Source organism: Symphalangus syndactylus, chromosome 12 (genome assembly GCF_028878055.3).
Source record: "Symphalangus syndactylus isolate Jambi chromosome 12, NHGRI_mSymSyn1-v2.1_pri, whole genome shotgun sequence".
NCBI lineage: Eukaryota > Metazoa > Chordata > Mammalia > Primates > Hylobatidae > Symphalangus > Symphalangus syndactylus.
The window spans coordinates 83,347,000-83,371,741 of NC_072441.2; the positions used below are offsets into that span (position 1 = coordinate 83,347,000).

At 51.9% G+C, this 24,742-nt stretch overlaps 3 protein-coding genes across 29 annotated transcripts; 1 reads left to right on the forward strand and 2 right to left on the reverse strand.

The window, feature by feature from the left end:
* Nucleotides 1-870: 870 nt before the first annotated feature.
* On the reverse strand, nt 871-5,806 carry PYGO2 (pygopus family PHD finger 2). 2 transcript variants are annotated; one of them, XM_063626616.1, is made up of 3 exons: nt 5,281-5,806; nt 4,784-4,833; nt 871-3,694 (listed from the first exon to the last, which is right to left on the reverse strand). In XM_063626616.1, exons 1-3 carry the CDS (start codon nt 5,381-5,383, stop codon nt 2,627-2,629), a joined length of 1,221 nt encoding a protein of 406 aa, XP_063482686.1. In that variant the 5' UTR covers nt 5,384-5,806; the 3' UTR covers nt 871-2,626. The 2 variants fall into 2 exon arrangements, with proteins under 2 accessions (XP_063482686.1, XP_063482687.1); XM_063626617.1 differs by having other exon boundaries at nt 4,784-4,919; nt 5,281-5,395.
* A 298-nt stretch (nt 5,807-6,104) lies between these two features.
* On the reverse strand, nt 6,105-18,526 carry SHC1 (SHC adaptor protein 1). Of its 25 annotated transcripts, none has more exons than XM_063626608.1 (14): nt 18,097-18,301; nt 17,158-17,897; nt 13,895-14,062; nt 13,247-13,317; nt 12,640-12,703; nt 12,364-12,483; nt 12,073-12,126; nt 11,849-11,900; nt 11,540-11,666; nt 10,176-10,374; nt 10,019-10,088; nt 9,803-9,937; nt 9,400-9,638; nt 6,105-7,731 (listed from the first exon to the last, which is right to left on the reverse strand). In XM_063626608.1, the coding sequence occupies exons 3-14, from the start codon at nt 14,057-14,059 to the stop codon at nt 7,603-7,605; spliced, it is 1,425 nt and encodes a 474-aa protein (XP_063482678.1). In that variant the 5' UTR covers nt 14,060-14,062; nt 17,158-17,897; nt 18,097-18,301; the 3' UTR covers nt 6,105-7,602. The 25 variants fall into 25 exon arrangements, with proteins under 25 accessions (XP_063482678.1, XP_063482680.1, XP_063482676.1 ...); XM_063626610.1 differs by having other exon boundaries at nt 9,803-9,934; nt 18,097-18,291; XM_063626606.1 differs by having other exon boundaries at nt 9,803-9,934; nt 10,176-10,401; nt 18,097-18,291.
* CKS1B (CDC28 protein kinase regulatory subunit 1B) lies at nt 18,430-23,095 on the forward strand. 2 transcript variants are annotated; one of them, XM_063626618.1, is made up of 4 exons: nt 18,481-18,653; nt 19,521-19,589; nt 21,835-21,962; nt 22,570-23,095. In XM_063626618.1, exons 1-4 carry the CDS (start codon nt 18,595-18,597, stop codon nt 22,620-22,622), a joined length of 309 nt encoding a protein of 102 aa, XP_063482688.1. In that variant the 5' UTR covers nt 18,481-18,594; the 3' UTR covers nt 22,623-23,095. The 2 variants fall into 2 exon arrangements, with proteins under 2 accessions (XP_063482689.1, XP_063482688.1); XM_063626619.1 differs by lacking the exon at nt 19,521-19,589 and having other exon boundaries at nt 18,430-18,653.
* The last annotated feature ends 1,647 nt before the right edge of the window (nt 23,096-24,742 follow it).

Consider the following 24,742-nt stretch of genomic DNA (forward strand, 5'->3'; position numbering starts at 1 on the left):
AAACTGACCAATGAAAAGTCAACTTCCCCAAGGGGGCGGAAACTTTTGGCCAATAAGAGTAGGAATTTAGAGCCAGGGGAGGAGAAGGGAGGTCTAGCGACACGGCCCTAAACCTGGGCTTACCTCCTGGTGGGCGACCGGGGTCCCAGCTAACTGAATCCTGAGTTTCCTGCCCTTGTTTCCCAGTGTCTAAACAGTTTCTAGGGGGAACCCCCCCGCCAGACTGAGAGAAAGGCAGAGGGTGCCGTCTTCTGAGATGACGAAGGGGCCAGGTTGGCCCCAGGATAGACAGAGACAGCTGTGAGATGGGGGAAGGGAGAGGGACAGGTCGCAAATCCAGGGTGTGGAAATAGCCCTCCTGCTATCCTCCCCAATGTGCTCCAAAACAGACTGCTTAAAAGATGCCATTGCTACTTTTAAAAACGGTTGGGGGACGGGAACGATCTGAAAAACATCCCAAAATGAAATTTGCTAGAACAGAAGCAGCCCCTCCCCTCACCCTTAGAGCGACACTTGCTCCCTAACCCAAACAACTGGGAGGTGGGTGGGGTGCTAAACCCAGAAGAGCTCAAGCACTTGTCTTCCAGAGGCTTTGGTGCCAAATCCGCCTGGCTCCAGGCCTGGCCCAGGAATATGCTCAGAAAGGAAACTCAGTTTCTTACAGTGGAGACACAGGGGGATGGGCAGGGAAACACAGGCCTCCCTTGGCTCAGCAGCTTATACCAGGGTCAGCTCAGGGGCCAAATCTGCCATTCCCACTCCCAGGGACCCTGGGGAGTATACATATCCTCAACTCCTAAGCACCCTACCCAGCAGTGACAGTGGCTCATTTTCAGCCTTCTCACACAGCAACAGCAAGGAGTCCTTGTCTGGGATTTTAAAGTCATTTTATTAATCCAACAGTACAAAAGACCCCCCCCACCATCACCGCATTCTGCCATCACTTTCTTCCAAAAAGTAGTGGAGTGAGAGGGCGAGAGGGAGCAGATCCAGCAAAGACACTCCCCCAGGGGCCATTTTACAAAATGCAGCGCAGGGGAAGACAACACAAAAATAGCAACAGATAAATGGGGCAAACAGAACCACAAACACAGGAGTTGAGCAGAGAGTGGGGGTGGGGGTTGCCATCTATGCCGTTTTAGTGTGGGGGACACTGGGAATGATGCCCAGAGGCTGCCCTCCTCCCAGCCTCAAAGGTTGTCAGCTCCACCAGAGCAGGGTCTTCTCTCCTCATGCCAGGAACTGACCAAAGTGGGGGCAGGGGACCACTAGGTCTTTGCCACTATACCTCGAGCTGGGGGACCCCTAACTTCTCCGAGGAGGGCCACACCCCATGCCTGCCTTCCCCACCCCACGGAGGAACGTGTGCATGAACAAAAAAGGAAACGAGCAGCGCTAAGGTCCTCATCAGGCCCCAGGCCCATCTCTGGCAGGCAGTGCTTAAAAACTAAAAAAAGACAAATAAAGCCCAGTGCAGGCCTTTGGCTGAGAGGAATGAGAATTGCTAATTAATCACCAGGCCCAAGAGGATATGAAAGAATAGCAAAGAGAAGCAACAAACTCCAGGCTCTTCTACCTTTGAGTACCATGGCAATGAGGATCCCGCCGCATCCCCTACCCACAGGCTGTGACAGGGCCTCACTTGGATCCTTTTATCAGGGAGGAAATGAGGTATAGGGCTCTGCGCCTTTTCACGCTTTCCTTCAATCAAGCCAGGAAGGCAGGGGAATAAGGGCGCCGAAAGTTGAAGAACACACAGAGTATAATGTGCAACAGATGGGCTGGGGGAAGAGGGTACCACCAAAGTCCAGACTTTCAGGACAGCCCAAACTTCAAATATTCTGGTCTGCCAGATAACATATCCCAATTTTTGGCAAAAATATGGTCATTAGGAGAAAAGCACGAGAGAAGCTGAGAAAGGATCAGAGACTTTGGTATGAGGAAGATATGTCCTGACAGCATCTCTCACCTACTGTCTTGAAGCCCCAAATCACCAAGAAACTGCCATAACCAGGAACTCTCCTGCTTCCTCAGGCTATTTGGTTCTCTGAGGGGGGAGGAGTTGGGTAAGTCTTGGAGGAAGCAAAGGAGTGGGTAGAAAAAGGGGAAAATCCCCATTTATTCCCTAAAGCTGTCTCCCAGAGCCCATAAAAGGGCTATTGCAGGGATGGCAAGACCCCAATTCCTCTGGCCAGAAATCTTTAACACTTGACTCCAAAAACTAAGGCTGGAGCTGTGGGGTTCGGTAGGGGTGTTAGGCACAGGTGTTAGGGGCATCCATCATCAGCAGAGGGAACACCCCTGCCCTCCGGATCTTCCTCCAGCCCCTTTTCTCTTGCAGCCACACTCCTGGGCCTCCAGAAATAGCCACAAAATGGCTCTGCTCAGCAGGGCTTTGGTTTCCTGGATCTCTGCAGATCTCAACATGTAAGTTTCCCAAAAAAGTGAGCAATCCAGGATCTTCTGCCTGCCCACCTCAATTCCTTTTCTGCTCCCAGGAGCCACTGTTTCTGCCCCATGGGGATGGAAAGCCAGTGGAAACAAGGACCAAGAGCCAGACATCAAAAAAATCACCCTGGAAGAGCAGGGAGAGACATGTGCACTTCTCTGGGCCACTTCACCAGTGTCACCCATCGTTAGCAGCCACCAGCTGCCCCATGCCCTCACGGATGTAGACAGACTGGATCTCCTTGGTCTTGAGGCAGAGATCGCAGGCCCAGACAGCAGAAGCTTCAGTGGTCAGCAGCCCATAGGCGCTCTCAGTCATGCCTGTGCACTCACGGTGGAACCATTTCTGGCAGGAGGCCTCACACAGAATGGCATCCTGGTCATCGTTCACCTCACTCCGACAGGCACCACATGGGTACACCAAGCCTGGGGGAGGCTGGGGCCCAGAGCCCCCACCTGCCTTGCCAGGGGGTGCCAAGCTGTTGGCATCTGGAGTGCCCCCACCCCGCCCACTGCTGTTCGGGGGGAAACTGGGCTGGTTCCCATTAACAGCAGCAGCCGGGGAGCCTGAGTGGGGCTCCTGGGGAAAAGCAGTAGGAGCAGGTGGATTCAAGGGCTTCCCCCCATCCTCACCACCAGGGCCGGGAAAGCCAGGGTCCGGACCAGGAAAGGGACTTGTGTTAGGCGGCAGGCTGGGGAGCCCCTGACCAGGTCTCTGGAGAGGAGAAGGGCCAAAAGGAGCCCCTGGCTGAGCAAATCGTTGGGACAGAGAAGGTGGGCCCAGCTCTGCTCTGGGAGGCTGTCCCATGGTGGGTGAGATCATGGGACCAAATCCCCCCACTGGGCCCGGCATCATCTGCCCGCTGGGAGGACTAAAGTTTTGACCCAGAGGCTGGTTGAAGGGTTGGCTGGGAAAGTTCATGTTGCCTGGAGGTGGGTAGCCAGGACCCTGGGGGGGCATGTTGAAAGCAGGGCCCATAGGATTGGGAGGGAAGTGGGGTGGCTGTCGACGAAGTGGCTGGGGCCCCCCTCCACCTCCAGTGCTGTAGCCTGGGGGTACCTGGCCCGCCATGCCCCCCTGCACACGGAAGCCTCCAAAGGGCACAGGACTGCCAAGGAATGGAGGGGCTGCACCCCCCACTTTGGGGGCTCCGAAGTCATCTTCAAAAGGGTTGGATGCAACCAGGTGATCCACCATGGGAGTTGGGGGTGGTGCAAACTCCGTCAGATGTGAGTATGCAGGGCCCTAGTGAGAAACAGTTGAGGGAAAGAGGGTCATGGAGGGAAACACAGAGCTAAACCAAGAGAGCACTACCAACACAATACACATTTTGGAGGCTGATACTGGGCAGCTCAGGTCTAAAATCAATATGGACCACAGGCCGGGTGCGGTGGCTCACGCCTATAATCCCAGCATTTTGGGAGGCCGAGGCGGGCAGATCACGAGGTCAGGAGATCGAGACCATCCTGGCTAACACGGTGAAACCCCGTCTCTACTAAAAATACAAAAAAATTAGCCGGGCGTGGTGGTGGGCGCCTGTAGTCCCAGCTACTCGGGAGGCTGAGGCAGGAGAATGGCGTGAACCCAGGAGGTGGAGCTTGCAGTGAGCAGAGATCGCGCCACTGCACTCCAGCCTGGGCAACAGAGCAAGACTCCGTCTCAAAAAAAAAATATATGGACCACAGGCCGGGCACAGTGGCTCACACCTGTAATGCTAACACTTTGGGAAGCCGAGGCAGGAGAATCCCTTGAGCCCATGAGTCTGAGTAGTAACACAGCAAGTTTCTGTTACTACAAAAAAAAAAAAAAAAAAGACAAGAAAAAGAAGGTGGAGAGTGGAACCAGCATAGTGCAGTAACTATGTTTTTAAAAACAGGCAGAACTAGGATGGAATCTCAGCTCTGACCCTGAAAAACAACCTCAAGACTGTGGAGCACGTATTCAACACTTTTAACCCCCAGATTTCTCATCTGTAAAATAGGGATAATGCCTATCTCCCCAAACTGTTAAAGCATGTTAGCACAATCCCTGGCACTAAAAAAAAGGCTCAGTAAGTGGTAGGTGTTAGGTTATCATCATGAGGAAACCAGGACAGGAAACATGGAGATAGGAACCCTGCGTGATAAGAACTTTGGTCGAATCATCTCTTAGGAGAGCATACTTTCCCCTAAATTTGTTATAAGGTTCAGCGAAAGAACAAGAAACAAAGTAAGAAAGGCAGTTTTCTCTCTCCTCCCTGCAGCTGATACAAGATACAGATACTGGAATGGCAGAGTAGACAGTGTGCCGCCAAGGGGCTGCTGGGAACCACCCCCACCACCAACCACCATTCACCTGAGTACTTGACTTCCTTCGCTTCTTTTCTGGACTCTTCATTTGCAGACCTGGAAGAGCGGCAAAAGGAAGACGCAGACAAGTTTCCCTGAGGTTTCCCCAACCTCTTTTCTCTCAGCCATGCTCTGAGGAACTCCTTTAACGTCAATACATACTTGCTTATTTATTCAACAAATGCTAACAAGGGGTGCAATATGAAAAATAGATTGTGAAGATGATCATACTCTCAGCTATGTCTTCCTTTAAATGAGAGATATCCCATCTTTCGATATCCTCAAGCTCCAAGTGACTACTGAATTCCATGTGGCACCAAACCCTGGAGTCCTCAAGGTGTGACACCTGCCCCCAACCCCTGGAGGATTACACCCACCCATCCTTTTCACCTGAGCCTCCCTTCAAACCTTTAGCCTGTGAAACACCCCCCGCCCACCATCCCTCCCCTCTGAGGTTCCCAAGTCCTGGGCCTCTTCAGCCCCCGCCCCTCGCAGCGCGCTCACCGGCCTTGCCCTGCTTCCTCCCGGTGCTGGGCGGCGCAGGGGGCGGTGCGGGGCCGCCACCTCCCTCCAGCTTGTCCGGTGGGGGCGGCGCCGAGGCGGCCATGGAGTGGGGGACCGGGGTTAGCGGCAGCGGCGGGGGATGGAGGCGCCCTCGGGCTGCACCATCGCCCAGAAGGGGAGTCAGGGGCAGCACAGGCCCCCGAGCTGCAGCAACCACAAATTGCGACGACAGGGAAGCGCCGAGCCGCGGCGCGAACTGCGCGCTCTCTCCAGACTCGCCGCCCGCCAGCGGCGGCAGCAACCGGAACCGGAACTCGGCGCGGCCACCACCACTGAGCGCGGCGGGGAGGGGGAGCAAGGACCGGACGAAACGCCACGCCTGAAAACAGGCGGCGGGCGAGGGGCGAGGCTTACCACGGCACCACGCGAGTGGAAAGGGTCGTCTCCGCTAGCGGCGGCCCACACCAGCTCACCGAGGGGCGGCGGCGCGCGGCCCGGCTGCCGGACCGTACCATCCCGAGCGGTGAAGCCGCCGCGGAGGGGCGCGCGCGAGCCGAGGGCGCACCCGGGAGGCCCAGGTAGCCGGGGGCCGGCGTTGGGGCGCCGGGGAGGCCCGGCTTCCGCCTAGACCCACCCGGAGCCAGCCCCCTCTGCGGACACGACATCCCCATGGGGACGGTGGCGCGAAACGCCCCACTCTGCCGCGCCCAAACTCTGCAGACCCCCAGCTTCCCTCGGCGGCCGCGACCTCCCGCCTCCCCCTTCTGCCGCTGAGGGCCCGCGGTGTACACAATAGGCTTCCCAGAAGGGTTAAGAGGCAGAGGTAGAAGAAATACGGATTTTAATGAAGAGTTTTCCCTTTGGTATAAGTGAGACCCGTGGAAACATCCAAACAACAGCAAAAAGAGGCCAGGATGAAAACGGTCAACTCTCCCTTATCCACAAGGCCAAAAGAGTGGGGCCGGCTTGCTGTGGTGTGGCCACCCCGGGCCTAGGCTGGGTCGGGCCTGTAAAAGGTACTCAGGAACTGCAGGTTTTGCGTTTCCCCTCCATGAAACTGACAGGCATTCGGGCTGACTTCTGCCTGTCAGTCTCGCGGTAAGAGACCCACGTTTTTCTAGTCGTAGATGGAAATAAATTTCATCTGACTCAGGTCTCTGGTATAAAAGGTGCGATCCCAGTTACCTCACAGGCCTAGGCGAGGAAAATGCCAAGAGCTGTAAAAGGGCTTGGAAAAGTCAAAAAGGTGATGTATAAATGTAATAATTGATTATCATTTTGTGCTCAAGAATAAGCCATGGAAAACAAAATAGGAAAGTAAGTCTACAGCCCTAAAATATATGCATATAAAACTTTAAAAGAATGCAGTTCCAACTCTACAGATGGTATTTGGGGATTGTCTACTGCTTTAGAGTCTCAATGCCCCTTTTCCCACCTCCACAAAATCCATCTGGGAGAGTTAACTGTACAAGAGGCCCAAATTCAGTCACCCCCACCCCGCCCTCCCAGAAAGGGAGGCAGGGCAGAGGCTCCAGGAGGAAGGGCTACGCTTTGGCTGTAGAGTACATAGGCATGCAAAATGGGAGGGGTGGGCCTTTATGAAATGTATATACAGACCCCTTGGGGTGAGGGGCCCCGGCCAGGAGGCACTGAGCAAGGGAGGGGTCCATCTCCCCCCTGGCCGGGAGGGGGGCTCTGGGGCAATCTCTAAGGGTTGCATATCCCCAGGGAGAGGGGACAGCTGCCACTCCTGCCTCTGTTAACCCAAACCGGAAAGGGTGCTCAGCAAGAACACAGGTCCCAGAAGCCAAGAAGGTGTTGGCATCCCTGTCATTGAATTCAGGGGTCCAAGAACTCTTTGCATAAAATATCATCAGACCTAAGAGATGGTCAAAGGCACAAAGTTTAAACATGGAGGGGGGGTTGAGAGGGGTCTGGGATACCCTGAAGCCCAGAGGTGTGATTTGTTCCCCCTTGCCCAGAAGGGTGACTCTTCCACTGGGCCTGTCACCACAGGACATTTTCCATGACAAGCACTCACCTTCTTGGGGAAGGGGCATCAGGTTGGCACAGGAAAGGCCCAGGTGAGGGGCCACTCTGTACATTAATACTTTGGTGATTAATGTTTGGGGAGAGGCAGGATTCTCACCCAGGCTTCTTCAAACCCTCTCACTCAGCTGGATATGAAACCCAGAGTCCACGCTACTCCCAGCTCTGACACAAGGCCAAGCCCACAGAACACTCCCAAACGAGGTCCCGAGAGTTAGGGAATAGGGTGGAAAGGACTGGAGGGCATCTTCTGGAAGAGAGCGCTAGGGCAGATCACAGTTTACGCTCCACAGGTTGCTGTAGACACAGTTCGCTGCCCGCAGAGATGATGGGCAAGTGATTGTCCATGTGGTAGCTGATAAGGTGACTGACACTCTCAAAGCGGTGATCCTTAGTCCGAACCTGGGAGGGTGGGAAGGAAGAAGGTCAATTCAGGTGAAGAGTCAAATAAGACCTCAGCCTCCAAGGTGGAAGAGGGTGAAACAGACAAGAGGCTTGAAGAAGGAGAAAAAAATGATGGGGGAGAGTGTGGCCTGTCAGTCCTGATCATTGAGGATTCTCTAGAGACAGTTGTAGGAATAGACAGGTCAGTGAAGTGAGAAAAGGCAAAGGCGACATCAGCCCTGAAAGAGTGAAGCTGAGAGCTATATACCCCTTTCTTGACCTGGAGGAAGTTGGCATGTCTCAGAAGAGTATACACAGTGCAAAAAAAGATGTGGAGGCTGGGCATGGTGGCTCGTGCCTGTAATCCCAGCACTCTGGGAGGCCGAGGGAGGCGGATCACTTGAGCCCAGGAGTTCAAGAACAGCTTGGGCAACATGGCGAAACCCCATCTCTACCAAAAAAAAAAAAAAAATACAAAAATTAGCCAGGTGTGCCACCACACCCCAGCTTGGGTGACAAAGAAAAACCCTATCTCAAAAAAAAAAAAGAAAAAGAGGAAAGGAAGCTGAGATTGCTGTAGAAAACAGACAAAAGTTTTTTTGTTTCTAGACAGGGTCTCTGTCACCCAGGCTAGAGTACAGTGGCACAATCATGGCTCACTGTAACCTCAAACTCCTGGGCTCAAGCGATCCTCAGGCCTCAGCCTCCTGGGTAGGTAGGACTATAGGCATGTGTCACCATTCCTGATTAATTGTTTTTTTGTTTTTCTAGAGACAAGATCTCGCTATGTTGCCCAGGAAGGTCTCGCTATGTTGCCCAGGCTGGTCTCGAACTCCTGGCCTCAAGCAATTCTCCCACCTCAGCTTTGAAAAATGTTGGGATTACAGGCATGAACCACCACACCTGGCTAAACAAGGAAAGTTTTGAAGAACAGTGAGGCAGTGCAGATAAGAGAAAGCACAGTGGTCTGAGTCCTGAGGCTGGGGAGCTGGAGAAGCCCTTGGATCTTCTTACAAAAGGAAACTTGCAGTGTCTAGCCTCTAACCATCTGACATTGGGCATCACAACCTCTTCAGGGTGGTTTCCTTATTTGTCAAAAGAGGGGCACAGATGAGATGACTGCCTTCTAGCTCTGATAAGCTTAAGGCTTGGGGATTTGAGGACGGGCCAGGACTGTATTTGTTTTGTTTTGTTTTTTTAGACAGAGTCTCACTCTGTCACCCAGGCTGGAGTGCAGTGGTGTGATCTCAGCTCATTGCAACCTCTGCATCCCAGATTCAAGCAATTCTCCTGCCTCAGCCTCCTGAGTAGCTGGGACTACAGGCGCCTGCCACCACACCCAGCTAATTTTTCTATTTTTAGTACAGACGGGGTTTCACCATATTGTTCAGGCTGGTCTCGAACTCCTGACCTCAGGTGATTCACCCGTCTCGGCCTCCCAAAGCGCTGGGATTACAGGTGAGAGTCACCACGCCTGGCCCTGTGCCAGGACTATAAAGAACACAGTTCAGGCTAAGGGATGAGCCTCTGGAGGAAGATGCCAGACACTTTAAAGAGCAAGAGAGGCCCACAGAGAGCTGCCCAGTGGGAATGTCTACAAAGCAATGAGGGAAGGAACACGGATACACTGTAGGGTACTGTACCTTCCTTTCTGCCACCCCTCACCCACACCTCTGCCACACTCACCACACCCTCAGGGTCCACGAGTAGCAAATGCTTAGGCTGCCCACTCTGCAAGCCAGTGAGCACATACTGGCCAGGTGTGGTCGTACTCTCCCGCACCAGGAAGTCCCCGTTGAGCTGCAGCAGTGCCTCAGCCTCCCGCCGGCTCAGCTTCCCATGGAACCAGGGCTCTCCTCGGAGCTGCTCAGCCATGGACACCGACTGGGGAGGTGGAGGCACCCGAAGAGCATCTTCAAAGGGCTCTGGAAGTATAGAGGGAGGGTGAGGGGAAGTTAGCGGCACAACACACACCCAAGACCCAGACTTCAGGGAAGGGAAGTCAGGAAAGAAAGAGCAGATAGGCAGGAGAAGGGCCAGAACCAAGTAGAAAGGTGGGGATGCAGAGAGGAGAAAGACGAGCACTCACTCATGTCAAACAGGTCCCGGGGTGCACTGCCATTGACAGCAGGATTGGGGGGCCCAGCACCACCCACTGCTTGCCGGGCCTTGTCTAGGTTCTGGACGTTGACATAGGAGGGATCATCAAAGAGCTCTCTGCCTGCTGAGGAAAGGGAGGCTCCACAGTGATCCCAGCCCTGCCTCCAACACTCCCCAGCTCTGCCCATCTCGGCTCCCTTCATACCTGGACAGGGTGGTGGAGGTGGCATCTGTTTGCGGACTTCTGGATCTCCCCCAACAGGCTGTCCTACAGGCTGCAGGGATAAAAATAAGGTGAGACCAGAAGCCCTAACCAACCACTCCCACCCTAGGCCCAGCCCGCCTCCATCCAAGCAACTTACCAGTGTAGCTCCCAAGTGGCTAGGGGTCTGGGCACTGGGTACGGTGGGTCGAGCAGCCCCTGCAGTGGCTCCTTCCCGAAGCCTCATGTCTACCACCCCCCCCAGGGGGGGTTCCTTCCCCGGGAAGTCATTATAGTACTGATGGTCAGGTGGCTCTTCCTCCTCTTCATCCCATGCTGAGCCATCAAAGCCAGCCATCCTGAGGGACAGGACAGTGAAGCTGTGGCTGTAAATGTGTGGTGGGCAGGAGGAGGGGAGGATGGAATAGAACAGCAGCCATCTATTGGGTATTTACTATGGATTAAGCCTGAGGCTGAGTGTTTTATATACATAATCATTTCATTCTCCTGGCAACCCTGTAAGGTAGGTATTGTTTCCTTACCCAGTTTTACAGATAAGGAAAATGAGGGTCAGAAGTGAAAAGATTTGCCCAAGGTCTCACAACTAAAAGGCGGCCGAGCTCAGATTTAAATTCAGGTTTGACTTTAAAGCTCATCCCCTTGGCCAGGTGCAATGGCTCATGCCTATAATCCCAACACTTTCAGAGGCCAAAGAGGGAGGGTTGTTTGAGTCTAGGAGTTCAAGACCAGCCAGGGCAACATAGCGAGACCTTATCTCTACCAGAATAAAAATACTACTACTCAGCCAGGTGTGGTGGCATGCACCTGTAGTCCCAGCTACTCAGGAGGCTAAGGTGGGAGGATCACTCAAGCCCAGGATATGGAGGCTACAGCGAGCTGTGATTGCACCACTGAACTCCAGCCTGGGCTACAGAGCAAGACTCTGTCTCAAATAAGTAATGCTCTTGCTCTTGATCTCTGTGCTATCTCCCAACAAGGAAGGGAAGCACCATGTAGGGGGGTGGGGGGCCGGGGGAGGCATTCCAGCTCCAGAATATTTTAACCTCTCCTAAATATTCAACCCATACTGGCTCCACTGCTTATCCCTCAAGGCCTGAGGTGGGAAAGGTTGTAATCTCAGGGTAAAGAGATACCCTCCCAAACCCAAATTCTTGATGGCAGGAAAACACAGAATGCCAAGCAGAGAAATGAGCAAGAAAGAGGGATGGGAGTAGAAAATCCCACCTAGCCAGAGAGAGATGTAACTTGGAGGCCTCGGACTACAGCTCCACCATGAGCAAACAAGAAAAGCTGGCCCTGCGGCAAGCAGGGCCTCAAAAGTCTTTCCTCCTGAGCCACAGGAAACAGAAGAATAGCAGGAAGTGGGAAGCAGAGGCACACAGGTTATTCCCTCCCTGAACCTCTCAGCTAAAGTGTAGGAAGAGCAGCCCTCCTTTCCTAATCCTAATCCAAAAGCTGCTCCACACTCTCCCCACCTGCTCCACACTCTCCCCACCTGCTCACCTGTCATGAGGGGTGACCAGTTTGGGTGGGTTCCTGAGGTATTGTTTGAAGCGCAACTCGAAGGCCTGGCCAATGGTGCTGATGACATCCTGGGCAAGCCCTTCGGGACACTCCAGAATGTGGCAGGCTGAGGGCACAACAGAGGCTGTCAGTGAGCTGAGCCCACTGGGAGGAGGCACAGACAGGGACCCTCATCTTCCTCCACAGGAACCCCCACTTAGATCTACTTAGAGTGGGTACAGATGACCCCAGGTCCTGCTCACCTCCTCAAACAGCCAGACCCACCCAGTGCTCCCCACCATGCCTCACCTCTCTGATTCACAGGGTCTTTGGCAACGTAGGCAACATACTCGGCTGTGTCCTGGGGAGGAAGGTCAAGAAATTTTACAGTTCTACTTTACTCCTAACCCCTAAAACCCAGTCCTTTTCAGATATCCCCACAATCCTAGCACCCCCACTTCTCTAATCAATGTCTTCCCAATCCCTAGCCCCTTGCTCTTCTCCCACCACCTTTGCTCTGTTCCCCAACTCACCGGATCCCCGCCGGATGCAAATGAGATAGATTGCATGTGGTGGTTGGCGATGATCTGAGAATTAGGGCAGGGGATGAAGAAGGAAGGGAATGCCATGTGTCAGGCAGCCTCAGCGCCCAGAACCCTGGTGCCCCAGTCTCATTCTCTGGGTTCCTTATCCCATATCCTCATTTCCTCCTTCTCTACTGGTCTCCTGCTCTCAAGCTCTCTTCCTAGTTTTTGGCCTCCTAACTAGATCTCCCCTTAGCACCCCCATCAGTGTTTCTGGTCCACCTGCCCACCTCCACCAACCTGTTTGCAGTCTGCGGCCATGAGGTTGAGGCTGCTGGTGGAGACGGTGAGAGTGATTGGCATTCCAGCAAATTTCAGATTACTCCTCCCCAGGATAGAGCTGAGCGGGCGGCTACAGGGCTAAGGTAGGGCCCAGGGTCTCAGAAGGTGAGGGTTCCCAGCACAGGCAAACCACACTTTTGCCTCCTGGCCCTCTCCCCACATGCCCCACACTTGCCTCCCCACTGCCCCTCCACATTTCCCAGCAGCATCCCTATCCCCAAGGACCCCAAGTACCTTTCTCCTCCTTGTCGCCCCCTTAGCACCCGGCACAGCCTCACACACCAGACTGATGGCCTCCCTGGGGAAAGAGGGGTACTCAGACCCAGCGCCTGCCTGCCTGCCTCCCACTCAACTGGGGCTGCCACAGGGCTGGGGGAGGGGAAAGCCAGGCCAGACTCCCAGGGCACTCCAGGCTCTTTGTCATGGTGGATTGAATTAAGGGCCTTTAATATTTGATGACACTGAGAGGCCACTTCCTGGCTGATTGGGTTAGGGCCTCAATGGGTATAGCCCCACCCCCTTCCAGCTACCAAATGTCCCATTCCCTTCCCAAAGGCAGCAGCAACCTTCCATCTACCCCCATTTTCTACTCCAGCTCCACCTGCCAGCTGCTTCTGCCACCTTCCCCACAACTCCCAAGGCTGGATAGGTAAGGAGGATCCGGGCCAGAGGGGCCTCCTTTCAGTAAGAGGCGGAATCACTACCCCAGCTTTCTCTCAATCCCCTTTACTACCCAAAGATCAGCCCCCAGCAGCAGCACCCAAGTGACCCACTCCCCTCCTCTGTTTCCCATGGCCTCACTAATCCCAGGACTCCCACAATCCACTCCCTCCCCACTAACCTGGTGACCTGAGTCCGGGTGTTGAAGTCCAGGGCACGCATTGACTGAAGGACCTCCACACAGCCCATGTACTAAGGGGAGGGAGAAGGGGACAGCAGGTCAGTGGCTCCCCGACCCCAGCCCCTTCACAAAGGGCCCTAGGACTTTGCCCATATGGTCCCTAAGGGAAGTAAAGAGGAAGAAGTTCTGCCCACTTCCCATGGCTACATCCCACAACCAAAGTGAAAGACAACAGGGAATGAGGAGAAAAAGAAAAGGCAGGCTAGAAGGACCTCATGCACTGGGGAGAGTTTGGAGGGGACCGACAGGCATTGGCTGGGATGGAGGGACAACTCCAGAAAGCGGGAGGAGAATGGAGGAAAGGATCAAGAAGTCACTCATTCCAACACTTAAGAGCTTCTGCCATGCTGGGCATTGTGCTAAGCATGGCAGGGTGGGGGTGGGGGAGTCAAAAGAAGGAAGGGGGCCCAGGCAGAGCTGGAAGGGAAGGGGCTACAGAATCGGGGAAGGGATGAGAAAGGTTTAGGAAATAGGACACTGAAACGGAGTTGTTGGGGAACAGCAGGAAAAAAGATTCCAGCCAAGCTGGAGTGAGCATTAGAACTGGAGGGGGTCTGGGGGGGAATGGAAAGGAGGATGTTCACTCACCCGAACCAAGTAGGAAACCCCAGGTCCCATGACTTTGTCGTTGGGATGCAGCCAGCCCCGCGTGGGCTTATTGACAAAGCTCCCGTGGCGGGTCCACTCCTCGCCCCCCAGCTGGCCCCCTTCCACCCGAGTCCTGCGCCCGCCGCCTCCACTCAGCTTGTTCATGTCCTGGAGGAGGGGTAGGGGGCCTGAGTCTGGTATGGCTGCCCCTACGATCCCCTCCCCATCATCGGCTGCCCTTCCTGGCTCCCCCTTAGACCCTGGGCGCCCCCCAGCTGGGTTGGCCAGCCTCAGGTTGCTCATCCGGGGGAAGAAGGAGCACAGGGTAGTGGGACTATCGTCCCCAGGCAGAGAAGGCAGGATGGGCCCCAGGGATGAAGCTGATGGGGAAGGCAGCTCCTCCGGGGGGGTGGACCCAGAAGCCCCTTCCTCCAGCGATGACAGAGACTCATTCCGGAGTGGATTGTACTTGGGCTTGGGGGGCAAGAGATCCATAGCTGAGGTGAAAAAGGGGCTGCTGCCCAGCCTGGCCCCCCTGCCAGTTTGGGCAAGGGGGCCAGGCAGGGGGTATCCCCAGGCCCTTAGCCTGATTGGACCTCTGTGGCCCAGGAGTCACAGAAGTCCTGGGGAGGGAGAGGGACAAGTGGCTTCCGCTCCCCAGCTCAGACGCAGACAGTTTCAGGCCCCATCCCCGCCCAACGTGGAGCCTCTTCTCTGGCTGAGAAGAGAACAGGCTGGACCCAGAGCTGCTGGCTCCTCCCCAGGGGCGGGGAGCTAAGGGGAGAGACCAATCGCGAGGACAGTGCTGACTCACAGGCTCAGAGGGGCTGAGCCCCCACCCCGCCCCAACCTCGAAGTGGAGCAGGGGGTAGGGCTATCCAAGCCCCTCTCCCCTGCCCTATACAAACAACTAGTAATCTGGGGAGAAGTAAAGCGGGGGTGGGAGGGAAGGGTGGAGGAGTGGGACGGAAAGGAAGGAGATAGGAGGTCTGAGTCGCTCAAAACCGGACACACGCAGGCCAAAGGGGGCAGGAAGCCAGGCAAGAGTACAGGGGAATGAGGGAGGAAACAGAGGCAGCTGGGGGTGGAAAAGGGAGATCTCAGAGCTCAGCATTTCCCTTCCTGTCCTGGTTGGACACTCGAATTCCCCCACCCTCTATGCCCGAGAGCCGGCTGGCCCCAGCCCAGGCCACCCCCAACCACTACCCCATACAGTAAGCCTGGGCCATTAGCATCCTCTGCTACGACAGCTGTGGACTGGAGCTAGCGAAGTGGGGATGGGAAGGAAGTGGTCCCAATGGATGCAGAACAGGGCCAAGAGGAAGAGCAAAGCTGGTGAAAAAAGGGGAATAACGTCCAACCTGGATGGTACATCAGGAAGCTACCAGGCAAGAAGGGAACAAGAGGACATGGTGGTCATGGCTTGTTCTCTACATATGCCATCTACCACACCAAGACCGATGGCTCATAGCCAAGCACTGTCCTGTCTCCCCTTTCCACAGGCCTTGTTAACACAGCACACTGTCAAGGGTGAGAATGAGGCAATCAGGTCCCCACTCCCACTCCAAACCACCCCAATTCATATCCCTCCTCTTACAGGGCCCTAAGCCCCACCAAAGAGCACAGCATCCCTCACACCAGGGGAGGAGCCTGGCTGGAGGAGGTAGAAGAAACAGTTCTCCAAGAGAAGTAGAAACTACAGGCCAGGAAGGGACAGAGAGATCAGAAGACACATCTGCGTCAATAAGGACAGGAGAAAAAATAAGTACAGAAGAAAGGGGTGTCAGGAGAAGATGGGTTGAAGCTGGACACAGGGAACAGTCCCAAACCCATTCCTGCCACCCACGGCTTCCTGCCACTGCTCTTCCAGAGAATGCCATAGGCAAAGCTGGAAAGCGACCAAAAAAAAAAAAAAAAACAAGTTAAAGATAAGTATTCCCGCTGGGCGCGGTGGCTCACACCTGTAATCCCAGCACTTTGGGAGGCTGAGGCAGGTGGATCACTTGAAGTCAGGAGTTCGAGACCAGCCTGGTCAACATGGTGAAACCCCATCTCTACTAAAAATACAAAAATTAGCTGGGCATGGTGGCAGGCACCTGTAATCCCAGCTCAGGAGGCTGAGGCAGGAGAATCACTCGAACCCAGGAGGCGGAGGTTGCAGTGAGCCGAGATCGAGCCATTGCACTCCAGCCTAGGTGACAAGAGCAAAACTCCATCTCAAAAAAAAAAAAAAAAAAAAAATCCCCACAGCTCACCTTGGAATTACCCTTAGATTTACTTCAGAGGATTAAAATATAGATAATTATCCTGATTAACAACATTAACACTTGAAGTGTGTTAGATACTGTGCTTAACTCTTACATCTCCCTTAGTGCTCATTCCAGAAGAGCTTTGTCACTCTGTCAGCCAATCCTGAGAAGGAATTTTATCACTTCATTTCCAGCCAGCTCTCGGGCATAGAGAGAATGAGGAAAGTATTCCACCATAGCCTCACACCCCCAAAACACACAAACACACACTAGGATGTCCTCATCTGTGGAGATGATGTTCTGTGGGAGCCTGCAGTATCCAGAGCCAGGGAAGGACAAACAGGTGTGGGCGTTTGGAAGAAAAGAAAGAAGTATGACTCTTGAAATTTACATAGGGAGAAAGGAGATTGCCTACTGGAAGTCCAGGTGATTGGGTGTAGGGGAAAAGCTGTGTGTGGCTTCGCAGCCCAACTGGGAGGAGGGGAGAGGGCCGGGAAGTGGCAGGAAATGGCGAAAGCCTCAGGAATGTTTCCAGCAGGGAAGGCTGGGCAAACGGGGCCAGGAGGAATGCCCAGACAAGAACTCTGGTTAGGGGGAGGGGAAGAGACAGAGAAGTAGCGACGGAACTGTCCCTTAAAAAAAAAAGAAAACAAACAACAAAAAGAGCACTATTATCTACCCCCACTCCAAACCACCGTTTTTCTGGTAGTAGAAAACTTTTGCTCCTGTCACACCCACATGCCACACACCAACAAATCCATGGTCCTATCTACTTATGTCTAGGAAGGCCTAGAGCTACTTCTGGGATGGGGTTGGTCCTGGGAAGGGAAGGCCAGGAAGTGAGGCTGGGAGTCTGAGAGCAAGTCTCTCTCTCCCTCTCGTGCCAAACCCCAAGTTCAGCCCTTTCAAATAGTTCTACCCTTGAAGGAGGTTAAGAAAGAGGAAAACGGGGCCGGGCGCGGTGGCTCACGCCTGTAATTCTAACACTTAAGGAGGCTGATATGGGTGGAGCACCTGAGGTCAGGAGTTCGAGGCTAGCCTAGCCAACATGGTGAAATCCCGTCTCTACTAAAAATACAAAAATTAGCCGGGCGTGGTGGTGGGCGCCTGTAATCCCAGCTACTCAGGAGGCTGAGGCAGGAGAATCACTTGAACGCAGGAGGCGGAGGTTGCAGTGAGCCGAGATCGTACCATTGCACTCCAGCCTGAACAATAAGAGCGAAACTCCGTCTCAAAAAAAAAGAAAGAAAGAAAGGAAAACGGCCGCCTTTAATCTCACTCCTTACAGCCAGAGATGGGAACTTTGACTTCCCACCTGGGGGAGCACGAGAGTGCTCGGAAAGCTGATCCCAAGGCCCAAAAAAAAGAGAAAGGACAGGAAAATATAAGCAGGTGGAGTTTCAGCGATTGACGACAAGGCTTTTCAGCTGATGACCCAGGTCCCACAAAGATAAAGCTCCTAAGGGGGCGTGGTCCCCTAGGACGCGAACTTCAGACTTCTGGGCGGGGAGGCTTTCTGGACAGTCAGACGTGGATTACGGAGGGGCGTGGCTTCGGAGGGGCGGAGCTTCAACAAATTCGAATCGTTCTTTGAGGAGCAGGGTTTTGCCCTTTTGGGAGATAGGCTTTTTGACATGAGTTAGCGGAGAATCGTTGCTAGGAGGCGGAGTTTCGGAGGATGGAAGGAGTAACGAAGGGTTTCTCCTAGTAGGGCTTGGAACGTGTCGGGGGGTGGGACTTCCAGGGAAACTGGGCTACAGGGTGGGGTCGGAGACAAAAAAAAAAAAAAATCAAGTCGGGGTTCGGGGGAGCCCCCTGAAGTTGGGAGGTGGGACTTCCGGGAGAGGGGTCTCAGGGGCGGGACTTATAAATGAAGACCGGAAGTGGGGTCCCGGGAGAGGGGTTCCGGGGTGAAAGAGTGAGTCACCTAAGGAGAAAAAAGTCAAGACTCACCAGGGCCTCATGGAGTCTCCGCACCGCACCGCGGGCCGATTGGGTTCCGGATCACGCCACTGCCAGCTTACGTTACCTCTCCAACTTTCTCCCCGGGCCCTGCCTCCCTGGAGAAACTTTATTACACTCACTTCCGGCCTCACTAACCCCTGACCCTCTACCTCGGGGTCCCTCCTTCACGCTTCCCACTTTCCCGAGTTAGCCAATGGCAGCGCGAGATCGCGCACAAAGGCAGTGGTGGCCAATAAGATGCCTACTTTTAACCCACGCTCGTTCTTGAGAAGCGTAGGAACTGCCCTCCAATAAGGACCAGAAGAGAAGTAAATCTAAGCCAATCGGAGGCTTGAAAGTAGAGCTGTCCCGCCTCGAGCCAAACGGACCAATAGGAAGTGCGGGCGGCGTGTTTGAAAGCGAGGCCAAAGTGGGTGGGAGCGCGTGCTGTTGGGAGTTGCTTGGAGGTTGGCGGCGCGGGGCTGAAGGCTAGCAAATCGAGCGATCATGTCGCACAAACAAATTTACTATTCGGACAAATACGACGACGAGGAGTTTGAGTATCGGTTAGTGCTGGCGCGGGAGCAATAGCGAGGTCGTGAGCTTTGGCCGCTGAGGGGACAAGGAATTAGTAACAGGAACTGAGACGACAGAATTGGCGCATGCGTACGAGATGTGAACGGGCAAGGGTGTGATATTGGTGAAGGCGTAAGGCGCATGTGCGGAGATGGGAGGCGCTCGTAAAACAATAAAGTGGTTGCGAATTTGGCGTGGGCTCTCAGTTGAGAGGAGGGAGGGGTGGGCGTGGTTAGAGTACTGACCACCCTCACCCATGAGGGTTTCTGGATCATTCTCTGAACTTTATCGGGCAAACTTAACTTGCCTTATAGAGACTGTTTGTTTCACAGTAATCTTGTCGAATCCAGTGGGAGAACGTAGCAAAAGCGGAGCTGGAAGTTTCCTCGCGTCCCTAATGCGAGAGTAGCGCTGAGAGAGTTGAATATTGCTTATTAACTCGTGAAAAAGACAAGGGGCGTGGTTGTCTGGCTTGTCTAAGGACGGGGATCGCTTGGGACTGCAATGGAATAAAACTGGCTAGGAGCATTGAGAAAATACTTAATATGGGTCTAATAGATGCCCTTTAAATATCAAAGGAAACAGTTACGGAATACTTAACAGGTTTCAGGTGTTCTGCTAAAGTGCAAGGATAACACATGATCTCTGCTGTTCACAAACTTAAAAATCTGTGGGTGGTACCGACAGACACCAGAAAGGTGATACACTCTATGCTAGGAGCCATTACAGGGTGTGATGGGAGCACACAAGACTTGCTAAGGAGAGAGAACTGGCGACCCGAAGGCTGCGGCTTCCTAGCTGTGCGCGGGGGTTGAGGTGGGGCTAGAAAGTCAGTCCCCTACTTTTGCTAACTCCAGGACGCTCCCCCACCCCACCCTTCGAGAACCCCCGCCGCCACCGCCTTGGAGGCTGACCTCTTACTTTCGGTGGGTCTTCTTCCCTGGGCTTGGTGTGGGGGCAGGGGAGTGTCTTAAGGGCCAATTCAGCGTGATGTCTCTTTCACCACCGTTGAAAACGAAACCAGTAGTAAACTACGCGTATTTTCATTCGTATGTCGGAGATGAGAACACAGGGACAGAAAGAGGGGAACAACAGACATTGGGGCCTGCTTGAGGGAGGAGGGTGGGAGGAGGGAGAGGTTCAGGGGAAAAAAAAAAAACTATCGGGTACTATGCTTAGTACCCGGGTGATGAAATAATCTGTACACCAAACCCCGGAGTCAGGATTTTACCTATATAACAAACCTGCACATGTACCCTTGAACATGAAATTTAAAATACTGAGAGGAAAAAAGGAAGAGGGAAAGTTGGAGAAAGCTTCCTAGAGGGCAGAGCCTGAGATGAGACTCTGAGAAAAAGGTATGTGGGAGAAAGCACCTCTTGACTGAAATTGTTTAGAAGACACTGGATAGCCATCTGCCAAGGGTGCTGATGATGGAATCCTGGCACTGGATGTGGCATTCGGGTTTCATAAATTTTAAGTGCATAATCTAGATTGGGAATAAGGGAAGACACAGGATTCCACAAATGTTGGCATTATGCTAATCTGTATTAATTGTAATAATTAAGACCACTTCCTGGTTTGTATCTTGTCTCCTCAGTTGGAGAACAGAAAATGAAAACTTGCTTGTGTCTCTTCACCCATCCTAGTTCAGGGCTTTGGGTCTTCCAGAGAACTCGATTGCATTGACAAATATATAATCATCTTTATGCCAAGACGACTCCAGACCCTCCTTTGATATAATTAACTTTATTTTCCTCATCTGTTTTCCTCTACATCTGAACTAAACTAACTTAAAACTGTATGTGCTTGTAAGAGATTTGTAGAGCTGGGAAGGAATCACCATTTCATCCCCTGGAAGATGAAGCTCTTGGCAGTGGCATTTTGGTTTAAGAGGGGTTTTTTGGTCTACGTATTGAAGCCAAATTTCGTGCCAGGGTGGTGTTAGAATGTGAGCTATTCTCATTATATTTGGACTAGAATTTTTTCTTTTAGGAGAATGGTGGGGAACCACTGTTACTAGCACAGAGGGAGAACTTAGTACATTTTCATTGAGCGTGACGAAGACTATGTGGATTAGTTTGATTCACATCAGGGTAATAATTTTTTTGCTATGAAGGGAGACTTATCCTTGGTTAGAAAAGCACGGAATTTACCCAGAAAGTCTCAAGGTACATCCCCTCCAGAGTTAGGAAGATAAGATTCAGGATAGATTTAATTTTTTTTTAAGAGACAAGGTCTTGCTTTGTTGCCCAGACTGGAGTGCAGTGGCTATTCACAGGCACAACCATTGTGCATTGCAGCCCTTTCTTTTTTCTTTTTTTTTTCCACCTTTTTTTGAGACGGAATCTCTATCGCCCAGATCTCAGCTCACTGCAACCTCTGCCTCCTGGATTCAAGGGATTCTTTCCTGCCTCAGCCTCTCAAATAGCTGGGATTACAGGTGCATGCCACCACACTTGGCTAATTTTTGTATTTTTAGTAGAGATGGGGTTTCACGTTGTTGGTCAGGCTGGTCTCCAACTCCTGACTTCAAGTGATCCACCACCTCAGCCTCCCAACATGCTGGGATTACAGGCATGAGCCACTGCCCCTGGCCTGTTTCTTCTGTATTTTAATCAGAGTTCAAACTTCATACTGTATCTTTTTCAAACTCCTGGGTTCAAATGACCCTCCTGCCTCAGCCTCCTGAGTAGCTGGGACTATAGGTTTGTGCCACCATGCCTGGCTTAGATTTTAAAGGACAAGATATTTCATTTCATCCTTTGTGATAACTTGTCCACACAGTACCTCATAAAAGGCCTTTTCTCTCCACAAAATAACTTCTCTTCCTTCCTTCTAATTATTAACACTGTGTGCTCCGTGGGGCTCCCATTATGTTGTAGGTAATCAACTAGAAGACTGTAAGGTCCATGAAGGCAGAGAAAACGTGCCTGGAACTTAAGTGCTCATTCACTGGAATTATTCACTAATTTATATTTTTAATATACTCTCGGAATTTATATAACATAGCCTGTATTTCTAGCTGCTGCTACCCCACAATAAAATTATATAAACTTTGACATAAAAAACCAGTTTTTCTTTCCTTTCTTGGCCTTGTAAACAGGCATTTGTCTAAGAGACTGTATCTGGTACTAACATAAATTCCCCACTTCCCCGTTTCTGTTACAGACATGTCATGCTGCCCAAGGACATAGCCAAGCTGGTCCCTAAAACCCATTTGATGTCTGAATCTGAATGGAGGAATCTTGGCGTTCAGCAGAGTCAGGGATGGGTCCATTATATGATCCATGAACCAGGTCAGTGCACTGGCTAAAAACAACCATATAGAACTGCTACACTGAGAGAATGAAGGAATAAGATTGTATAACCCAACTAGGGAGATAGGAAATGGTTTACTGGTTCCTTCCCCCTCCAGTCGTGGGGGATTTAAAAAAAAAAAAACTAGTGACCAAAAATAAGACTAAAATATCTGGGAAGTTCAGAGACAACCTGTCATTGAAAAACCTCCTGTAATCTTTCATTCAATCAGAGGGTATTCTTTTTAAGGCCACATATAGCCTGGTCATAGCCCCTGCCTCATTCTCCATCAGAAAACATTCTTGGATGTATTCTAAATAAGCAAAGGAAAGTATATTTATTGATAAGACACCAGACACCCGGCTGCCAGGCAAAACTAATAAAGGACACCCTGGGGCTGTATAAACATAGCAAAAGAACTGATATTAACAGTTCTGTACTTGGCAGCCAGTCCAGACTCCTGAGTCTGCTTCTAAGGCCATATGCTTAAGTATTTAGTTATAAAGATCTGAGTGGGTGATAGCTGGGGAGGTGGTAGTGGAATACACTATAGGTTGTACATTGAATGGTGTGAGCTTGTCTCTTAGATTTCCCTCACTCTTTCAGAACCTCACATCTTGCTGTTCCGGCGCCCACTACCCAAGAAGCCAAAGAAATGAAGCTGGCAAGCTACTTTTCAGCCTCAAGCTTTACACAGCTGCCCTTACTTCCTAACATCTTTCTGATAACATTATTATGTTGCCTTCTTGTTTCTCACTTTGATATTTAAAAGATGTTCAATACACTGTTTGAATGTGCTGGTAACTGCTTTGCTTCTTGAGTAGAGCCACCACCACCATAGCCCAGCCAGATGAGTGCTCTGTGGACCCACAGCCTCAGCTGAGTGTGACCCCAGAAGCCATGATGTGCTCTGTATCCGGAACACACTTGGCAGATAAAGGAAGCTTCTGAGTTTGAGACCATGGCCGTTACAGGGATCATGTAAACTTCCTGTTTCTGTTTTTTCCTCCCGGGTGTTGTATGTATGGTGACTTGTGGATTTATGTTTCATTGTACTGGAAACTTTCCATTTTATTCAAGAAATCTCTTCATGTTAAAAGCCTTGATTAAAGAGGAAGTTTTTATAATCTAATGCTGTAATTGTAAGGGTTTTTTCCCCCTCACTCAGGGTGAGCATCATCAATATCATGGTTCTAATTATATGCCCTTCAGTTTGATAATGAAGCTCAGCTCTTTGCTGATAATGAGGTTTAACATTGAGATAACTGGTTTTTAATCTACTTTAAGCAGACTTGCTGTCAAGCATCTACTGAAATATATTTCACTCTAACTACTAGCCTGAGGTAGAGGTTATATAGGGACAACTTCATCTCATCCAAACAAATGAACTGCTTCCTACAGTCGGGGTGCTGCCTTTAACATAGTCCCAATATTTGAATGGCACACACGGATAAAAGGACGCTATCAGTCAGGGGCTGCTTGTGTGTCCCAATTCCTAATAGGAATCATAGGCACACCTATGACCTATTCACTGTGCCCCTTGGTTGGGGAAGGTTTTCAGCTGTTCTTAACTTTGGTTGGGCATTGGAATCACCTGGGGAGGTTTACAAGCACTGATGCCTGCCTGAGTCATTCTTAAGGATTCTTAATTGGTCTGGAGTGTGGACTGGGGGTAAAGATTTCAGGCATCTTATGCAGGTAGGTAAAGAACTAAGCTTTGAGAAAACAGGTGCAAAATGTAGCTGTTTAAGAAAACATTCCAGGCCGGGCGTGGTGGCTTACGCCTGTAATCCCAGCACTTTGGGAGGCTAAGGAGGGCAGATCACTTGAGGTTAGGAGTTCGAGACCAGCCTGGCCAACGTGGTGCAACTCCCGTCTCTACTAAAAATACAAAAATTAGGCTGGGTGCAGTGGCTCATGCCTGTAATCCCAACACTTTGGGAGGCTGAGGTGGATGGATCACCTGAGGTCAGAAGTTTGAAACCAGCCTGGCCAGCATGGTGAAACCCCATCTCTACTAAAAATACAAAATTAGCCGGGCGTGGTGGCACATGCTTGTAATCCCAGCTACTCCGGAGGCTGAGGCAAGAGAATCGCTTGAACCTGGGAGGCAGAGGTTGCAGTGAGCTGAGATCACGCCATTGCACTTCAGCCTGGGCAACAAGAGTGAAACTCTGTCTCAAAAAAAAAAATAAATTAGCCGGGCGTGGTATGTGCCTGTAATCCCTGCTCCTCAGGAGGCTGAGGTCAGATGATCGCTGGAACCCGAGAGGCAGAGGTGAAAGTGAGCCAAGATCACACCACTGCACTCAGCCTGGGCGACAGAGGCTGTGTCTGAATTAAAAAAAAACATTCCACAGAATAATAACTTCCCCTCTAGTCTGACAAAACAGTAGTACTAAGTGGCCGGGCATGGTGGCTCACACCTGTAATCACAGCACTTTGGGAGGCTAGCGGATCATGAGGTCAGGAGGTGGAGACCATCCTGGCTAACACAGTAAAACCCCGTCTCTACTAAAAATACAAAAAAATTAGCTGGGCGAGGTGGTGGGCGCCTGTAGTCCCAGCTTCTCGGGAGGCTGAGGCAGGAGAATGGCGTGAACCCAGAAGGTGGAGCCTGCAGTGAGCCAAGATTGCGCCACTGCACTCCAGCCTGGGCAACAGAGCGAGACTCCGTGTCAAAAAAAAAAATACTAGTACTAAGGAAGGATATTAATCTCTCCCATTTTTCCTGTCTTCCATCCACTTATTCCTAAAATAGCAGGCATCAACATCGGGA